This window comes from Scatophagus argus, chromosome 2 (genome assembly GCF_020382885.2).
Source record: "Scatophagus argus isolate fScaArg1 chromosome 2, fScaArg1.pri, whole genome shotgun sequence".
Classification (NCBI taxonomy): Eukaryota; Metazoa; Chordata; class Actinopteri; family Scatophagidae; genus Scatophagus; species Scatophagus argus.
The window spans coordinates 19,198,318-19,206,753 of record NC_058494.1 but is presented as its reverse complement, the minus strand read 5'-3'; the positions used below and the strand labels follow the sequence as shown (position 1 = coordinate 19,206,753).

The 8,436-nt window shown below is 38.9% G+C and overlaps 1 protein-coding gene across 3 annotated transcripts; it reads left to right on the top strand.

Annotated features, from left to right (window-relative positions):
- The first annotated feature begins 257 nt into the window (after positions 1-257).
- znf330 (zinc finger protein 330) lies at positions 258-8,319 on the top strand. Of its 3 annotated transcripts, none has more exons than XM_046415999.1 (10): positions 258-358; positions 788-964; positions 1,066-1,085; positions 1,681-1,751; positions 2,407-2,483; positions 3,504-3,630; positions 3,715-3,819; positions 3,972-4,018; positions 5,780-5,897; positions 6,646-8,319. In XM_046415999.1, exons 2-10 carry the CDS (start codon positions 845-847, stop codon positions 6,924-6,926), a joined length of 966 nt encoding a protein of 321 aa, XP_046271955.1. In that variant the 5' UTR covers positions 258-358; positions 788-844; the 3' UTR covers positions 6,927-8,319. The 3 variants fall into 3 exon arrangements, with proteins under 3 accessions (XP_046271955.1, XP_046271964.1, XP_046271972.1); XM_046416008.1 differs by having other exon boundaries at positions 306-358; positions 754-964; XM_046416016.1 differs by lacking the exon at positions 258-358 and adding an exon at positions 405-699.
- Positions 8,320-8,436: the final 117 nt, after the last annotated feature.

Genomic DNA, 8,436 nt, shown 5'->3' with positions numbered 1-8,436 from the left:
TTATAGTAGTATAATATAGTATAAGTATAGTCCTTATTTAACGTAGCAGCTCGAAAGTGTTTTATCAAGGTATTATTACTGATACATAAACTCTGGTGAATCATTTATTGACTATTATTTATTAGTTATTTTTGAGCAGACAAAACCTTATTGTGGTGTTGTAAACTAGACACCCACATTGCAGTTTATGATAAGTCTAGATTTGACTCCGAGCACACCCATACGTGTTTAAATCTAGATGAGAGCAAACATTTACTGAATTTAGGGAAGCAAGTAGGAACAAAAGGTTCGACCGAATGTTTCATCCGGACAGAATTGCTAACTGGACCTAGAGGAAATCGGGCTGCATATCATTACGGTAAAAATATTGCGAATCATACTCACACAAATCACACATTTTTTTTTATTGACACTTCGATGTATCTTTCAGTAATAATAATATAACTTCTCGGCAAGCTAAACATATATGAACGGCTAAAGTTTATTTCATTTACCTACCATGTGACTACGTGTCAGCTTAATGACTGCTTCTGTAGGCTTAACAGCTACTTAACATTAATAAAAACGTTATAAACTTTTTGGGTGTTATCTCAGATTGCGTCACGCGTGTTAACCATCTGACTTTACTTTACTGATTAGATTTCATGTGTACTAACAAACAGAAGTCAAACACAACACTTGAAGTCACTTAAAGTCATTGTGAGTTAGCTTAAACCCTCAGACATAAACCAGCTAACCCTCACGTATCTACAGCTACGACAACACTTTGTGTTTGCACGGTTTGCAGGCATCCGGACGTCACATTAGCCGTTAGCACTGTGGACAGCGGCCTGTTGAAGCAGAAATGCCGAAAAAGAAGACCGGTGCTCGGAAGAAGGCTGAGAGCCGTAAGGAGCGAGAGAAACAGAGTCGAGCCAACCGGGAGCATATCGAGGTGGCCAAACACCCCTGCAATTTTAACATGGTACGTAGCTACTCTGGCTAATACGTAATGGCAGTGCTTAAAACATCGCATCTTTAGTACCGTTTCTTACATTGTGATTTTATTGTCTTCTGTTTTTGCAGGAATGTGACAAATGTCAAAGGTAAACGATTGAATTTCATCATGTAACATTTATACAGGTGGAAGTAGTGGTAGAATATAGCTTAAGTACATTTACATTTCAAGTACGGTACTTCAGTGCAATTTCGGATTACTTTGCTTGATTATTTACATTTTACGCTACTCTACACTTTGCGCTCACGTTACATATGTTTGACAACATTAGTTAATAGTTTCTTCGCAGATTCTCATCGTTATTACAAAATATAGTTCAACTAATAAATTATGATGCATTATTTTATATTGAGCTACCCAGCAGTGTATAAATTAGTTGAAATTAGACTCACATGTACGAGCTGCATTATTAGCGATTACCAATTATAATCTATTGGTGCGTGTATAGCTATTCTGCATAGTGAGTGCTTACAACTTTTGGTATATTTTGATGCTAACACCTCTGTACTTTTATTTAAGTAACACTTTGAATGCAGGAGTTTAACTTCTAAAGGTGCATTTCTTTTTTACATTGTGTTATTTCCACTTTTACTTAAGTGTAAGATCTGAGTACTTCATAAGTAGACTGACACTTGTCAAGCAGTTAACAAACACATGTCTCTCTTTCTAATGTCACCTGGTAGAAAACAGAAGAACAGAGCTTTCTGTTACTTCTGTAACTCAGTGCAGAAGCTGCCTGTCTGTGCTCAGTGTGGTGAGTAAATTGCAACTCCACGTTTGTATGGCATTAGATGTAGATGTCATTTAAGTTTTGGTCTTTTCATGGAAGTTGTTGATAATAAGAAAAATATCATCAGACTTGTCCTTTAAACAGAAATGATCAAATTAATTGCAGCAAAGGTCAAGCTCTGATGACTTTTAGTACTGAGAAACAAGTCAAGTTTCAGAAATTCTGGATCCTGGAAAATCAGGATACTGTAAATGACCATCTGTAAATGTACACGTCTCCATTTTGTAATTTTCACTATAGCTTTGAAGCCCAAGCTGACATTATCTTGATGACTTCATCAGAGAGTTAATCTTTCAAACTTGAATAGGCTTTCAACTGTTTTCACAGACTCAGTAGACTAAACCATGACAACTAAGTTGATCCTCTTGTAAAATCAGTGAACTGCACCTTGAAAGCCAGTAAGTGTAGAAGTTTATAGTAAAAAATCTACTTTGCCCCCCGTGGTGGTCTCATAAAAGAGACATTGGCAGACAGCATGGCAGGCCTGTTATGTGCTGCAAAAAATGTTTAGCATCATGATAATCTGAGATATGCTATAATCATATCTGGACTCTTCATATTGTGGTAATAAAATAAGTTGTGACATCTTACAAAAAATGTTAAATGCTTATGTTGTCAGGCAAAACCAAGTGCATGAAATCATCAGATTGTGTGATCAAACATCCTGGGATCCACAGCACTGGAATGGCCATGGTGGTAAGTTAGCAACAAACTGAACTGAAACAATCACACGACTACTGACCCATTCACACTTATCAATCCTAATGGGGGCATTTGATTGTTGTAGTAATGTACATATACAATCCCAGTTCCAAAGAAGTTGGGACACTCTGTAAAACACAAATAAAACACAAATAAAAGAGAATGTGATAATTTGCTTAAATTCTGACATATAGTCAAATCAAAACAGTACAAAGACAATACATTTAATATTTTTACCTCAACAACTTCATAGATTTTTGTAAATATATTCTTTTCCTGAAATTTATGCGGAAAACACGTTTCAAAGAAGTTGGGACAGGGGCAACAAAAGACTGAGAAAGTTGTGGAATGGTTCAAAAACACCTGTTTAGAACATCCCATAGGTCAACAGGTTAATAGGTAACATAAGACATGCTCGAGAGGCTCAGTCGTTCACAAGCAAGGAATAAGTGAACTTTGAGAACCCTGAGTCAGCAAACTACTTGTCGTACACTATCCTGCAGATTTGGTTTGCAGTGGCATAGGGTAGAGTGAGCAAACAACAAAAGTCCAAGATTGCACAAGTACACAAAAAATGATGTCTTGAAATTGTGAAATATGGGCGGTAATGTCCAAATAATGTGCATGAAGCTGATTATTAGAGAGCATGTGCCCAACATTACTCTTTGCCAACATGACAACTGTGCACTTTTTGCAAGGGTTGCAATATTGTTTAATTAGGACTTTAAATTTATGGCCACTTTTAGATGATGGTGTAACATTGTATAATAGTTTTTCAGAATAATGACAGTGACAATATAATGACAATAAGTACAGTATGCAAGTGATGAATGACAGCCTGAGGCTCAGTGATCAGTGAGTCCTACTTAATAAATCACAAGGCATGTAGCAGCAGTTAAAATAACTTGTTATGTATTATATATATTTTTTTGCTTAATGTCAGGTTATGTCCTTTTAGTTTCAGAAAATACATGATGAAAAATCATTTTTTACCTTTTCTTTCTCTTCCACTAGGGGGCAGTATGTGACTTCTGTGAAGCTTGGGTGTGCCACAGCAGGAAATGTCTGAGCACCCATGCATGTGCATGTCCCCTGACTGATGCAGACTGCATCGAGTGTGATCGCAGTGTGTGGGATCATGGTAGGAGCCCCCCTGTTTGATTCAGACTTACCCAGTCAGTGTCACACTAAAGATCATTACTGACTCTTTTAACTTCCTGAATAGGAGGGCGAATCTTCCGCTGTTCCTTCTGTCAAAACTTCCTCTGTGAGGATGATCAGTTTGAGCACCAGGCCAGCTGCCAAGTCCTTCAGGCAGAAACATTCAAATGTGAGTCATTCTGTTTGCCTTTCAGTGTCATTTTTGTGGTTGATGGGGAAAGTAAAGTGTATCTTCCTCAAAGGAGAGCGAAATATCTAGAGGGTGTATGTGGAAGAGTAAATGTGATTTTTTGTTTTGCATTTTCTCACCTTCCATTTTAGGCGTTTCCTGTAATAGACTGGGGCAACACTCCTGCCTGCGCTGTAAGGTGAGGAGAAGATTCATCTCAGAAAAACACTTTTTGTGTCCAACCTTTTATGAACCTGTTTATCTGCTCCTTAGGCTGTACTTTGTATAAACCTTTGGGTAAGCTTTGAATAAAATCACACACACATTACGGATTGTTTGCACAACAGAGAACAACAGCCTACATCTCCTACTCACATAACAGAGTCAAATGAAAATTTGCTTTTGCATTACATTTGCACCACAACAGGAAATATTCCTGAAATTCAGGAAACAAGTAATTGAAACTAAATAAAAACAGAACATTATCCACTAAACGGCAGCAAGAGGGCATTACAATCAGATAAAACTGGATGAGGAAGGAGGACAAAGTCTTTTCCTGGGGCTCGTTTTGTTTTTTCCTCTCCTTCACTGAGTTACAGCAGACTCTCTTATGTATGAACAATGAAAAGACGTTAGCGATGAGGAAGTGTTGGCACATGGTTAAAATTACAAGAAATTACTAAATTTTTACTGATACAGCATTTCAGTGAACTAAGTTTGCTTTACATAAAACATACAAGGAAGGGCAGCAAAAACAAAAGAAAAGAAAGAAAAAACACCAACCTTTCAAAGGAACCGGGAAACCACTCACACCACAGACAAGACACACACACACACACACACACACACACACACTGTAACTGTGTCTGAAAACACAGATTTTCTTTTTGCTGAGTAGTAGAATACACTGACATATTTACTTCCTGGAAAAAGGAACTGCAAAATAAAAGCAACAGTGAACATATATAGATTACATCTCAGCAAACACAAGACATCCACTGCAGTTTTGTAGCTTCACTTTGTACACGTTGTGTACTGACATGCCCATGTGTACATTTTAAAGGTTTTTGTAATCATCAATTGTAATCATTCTTCATGCTCTCTTGACTGAGACACATTCTTTCCTTACACGACTCACTGTAAGGCCTCTGCGTGAAAAGGCACTCCTGAAGTTCAGCTAAAGGTATAAATAAATTGAATGTATTTGTTTGCTGGTATTTCCTGCAAGAGAATTACCAAGGGAAGCATCCATTAGCAAAGAAATGGTATCTAATTGGGGCATCATCTCGTACTTAAAAGACTGCAAGTCCTCCTATTCGCTATGGCTTAAGCTGAAATTGTTGCAAAGAAAGAAGAAAGACTATGTTTGTCCCTCATCTTTGCAGTGGACTGTGGATTTGATAGAAGTATTTTCACAGGCTGGACAGGAAAGCAGGAATGACCACAGTGGGAATGTTTTGTTTAGACATATTTGAACATTTTCTTAAATGCCTGTACATCATTAAGGTCACATCAGAGATATTTTTCCCATCGGGGGGAAAACAACAGAATCTTAACAGTAAAGTATGTGCTGTAACAGTGTGATAAGCTGATTTAAAGCACAAAGTCTATAGTCTGAACTGTCATTCAGCCTTTGTAAGAAAACACTTTGGTTGTCACAGAGACATGAAATGGAAACATGAATGATCAAAAGAGCTTTATCAAAGTGCGCAGGAGGAGAACAGAGCGGGTGAATCCTTAACAGGGCAGGGGAGAAGTTCTGCACTTGATGCAAGAGTAAAGGAAGACATTATGATGAATGTGCTTACTTGTCCAAACAAGCCCGAGATTTCAGCCATTGAGATTTCATTCTCGTGTTCTAAGCCACATTTAAAACTGTATATCAAGATGTGAAGTGTGTGTGCTATCAGTATTTCCATGTCAAGTTTTTTTTAACCTTTGTTCAATTGTCTCCTCTCAGGCGTGTTACTGCGATGACCACGCTAAAAGTAAGGTCTTCAAACAGGAGAAAGGAAAAGCCCCACCCTGCCCCAAATGTGGTCACGAGACCCAGGAGACCAAAGACCTCAGCATGTCCAGTGAGTCTCACACACAGCCTTTAACACTACTGCAAGCTGCTGTTTCCAGTAAATCTGCCGCTTAGAGGAAGTCAGAGCAGCCTCAGTTTCCCTGCTGTATCACGATTTTTTCAAACAAAACAGAAAGTGTGTGAAAACAGGTACGTTTTTCAGAAATTCTCTTTTGTTTCCCGTAAAAATAAATAGGGGAAGTAGAAATCAACTTGTTTGTCCCCTCCGTATGACAACCTACGATAGAAGAATCCTCAGACTCTTCAAACCACGTGGATGGAAGAGCAGCACTTAGCAGCTGAAATGATTTTTAACCCGTCTCCTTTGTTGCACCACTTTTTCTTCACCTAAAAATGGTATTTGTACAATGTCCTTATCATGCATTGTGCAGAGTCGTTCGTCAGGATTGTGGAAATGCCTTTTAGGGTCCAGCTGTAACTGTTATTAAACAAGCTTCTGGATCTTGTACATTTGCTGATATTACAGGAAAAAGATTTAGCTTTGAGACTCAGAGGCTATGAGAAGCACAAGCGGGGGCTGTCCTAAAATTAACTTTTCAATACATTTCATGGTTGATATATAAATATATATTTTTTAGTTCTTCTTCATCCTGATTGGTCTCACTGCTGAACTCACCGAGAGTCTGCTTCTTCCACCTCTTATGTTTGTGTGCTGGAATATACTAACTTCATCACTAATGCTTCATGTTTACTGTGATTAAACATAAGTTACTAACGTCACATTTTGTTCCCTGCAGCTCGGACGTTGAAATTCGGCCGCCAGACTGGTGCCGATGAATACGACGATTACAATGACGGAGCGTCGGGGTACGATTCATATTGGAAGAACTTAGCATCTGGAGGCGGAGAGCAGCGGGATGACTATGGGGAGGATGATGACGATGATGAGGATGAATATGAGGAGGATGATGAGGAGGAAGAGGAAGAGGATGATGAAGAGGAGGAGGAGGAGGAGGAAGATGATGAGGAAAAGGCTGCTGATTCCATGACTGGTCTTAAACTGGAAGGGAGCGCCTAAGCTAAGTCGGAGACCGGAGGAGTGTGTACAGGTGGAGCGGACAGTCCCACAGATCCAGATGGTCCTCAGTGGATGTTCACTTGTTACAGGTTACAAGAATTGATAGTGACAAACAGAAGAAGAATTCAAGAACACCATACTGTTGCCAATGAGATACCCACATTGTACTCATACCTTTTCCAATAGAACTAGAAAATAAAACAATGCACTCAAATAATAAGAAAGTTTTTGATACTAAATATTTTCGATACATTGGAAGAGATGATGAGACGAGATAACTTCTGTTGTTTCATTCCAGGCTGGATTGATGCACTGAGATGCCCAAAACACCAAAATTAGCTGTAAACTCCTGTTTTGTGGTGTCACAGTTTTCTTTAGGAATGTGCACCGTGTACATTTTGACTCAGACAGGCAATAGGAGTGTGACGGAGGAGCAGCTGCTGGCTCCTGAAGTAGGTTTTCTTACGGTGATTTTGCACGTCAGTTTTCTTTCTTTCTCTTTCTACATTTAATCAATCAGTTTTAGTTAGTTCAACTTTGTTTTCAAGGTATCTTGTTATTTTTCAGCCAGTTTGGCGGTTGGTGTTTCTAAATACTACAAGACCTGTGTAATCCATATGTGTAGTAACAGCTGCAGCATGTAGTTATGTTGTTGCAGCTGTAAAGAACAATGGTAGAAGGTTTACAGATTTAACCAAACTTGACCTACAAGCTGAAAGTGAATTTACCGAGGCTGCGGTTTGGTCAGTATTTAAAAAAATAACTTGTTTGTTTTCACTGTTAGTGAAAGTGACAGAGCTTTAAGGTCAGTGATCTTACAGAAATGCACCATGGGAGTCGGAGTTAACTTCTCTACTTGTGTTTTATTTGTCAATCAGTGATATTTTCTTATGCAGTCAGTCACGTTTTGTGCTGATGATGCAGCTGGAAAAGTTTCATGATCATCCGAGCATCGGATGTGTCAGCCATCTGACACCGTGTGCAGAAAATGGATGGGACTATTACTGCTAGAGCCCTGAATGTGTGAAGCCAACTGTCTCTCATTGCAACTCAAGAATGCATCATAACGATCCTTGAGGGGTCGTGATTTGAGTATCTATTATAGTTCAGTGGTGTATATTCCCAGATAAATTAGCAGTTAATGAAATCACTGCAAACAAACTTTTCCGTGATGAATATGGGGCCTTCTGCTGCTCCCGGGTCAGCGTGAAATCAAAAGTCATTGTCCCATCTTTATAATAGTAACTGTTAAAGTGCAGCTCATTGCGCAAATTCACTGGGTTTACCCTGCTTCAGTGCAGCACAAATGCCCAAGCAGCATGACCTGATTTGTAATCAGCAGCATTTGTTGAGACATGTTTTGTGTTAAGTGCCAATAAATACTTAAATCCTAGTTGACGGAGCATTTTCAAATTAAATGCCCAAGTTGTTTGATTCGGCTCGATGACTGACTCACTGCTGCTGTTAATCCCTACAGTTTGCAAAGTTCTCTCTGAGCAGCTACCCCGAC

Bases quoted from the DNA above. Each gene is read 5' to 3' on its own strand.
- znf330 (XM_046415999.1), top strand. From the start codon at position 845: ATGCCGAAAAAGAAGACCGGTGCTCGGAAGAAGGCTGAGAGCCGTAAG. The intron at 965-1,065 runs GTACGTAGCTAC...CTGTTTTTGCAG, and splicing joins ACCCCTGCAATTTTAACATG to GAATGTGACAAATGTCAAAG. The intron at 3,820-3,971 runs GTGAGTCATTCT...CTTCCATTTTAG, and splicing joins TCAGGCAGAAACATTCAAAT to GCGTTTCCTGTAATAGACTG.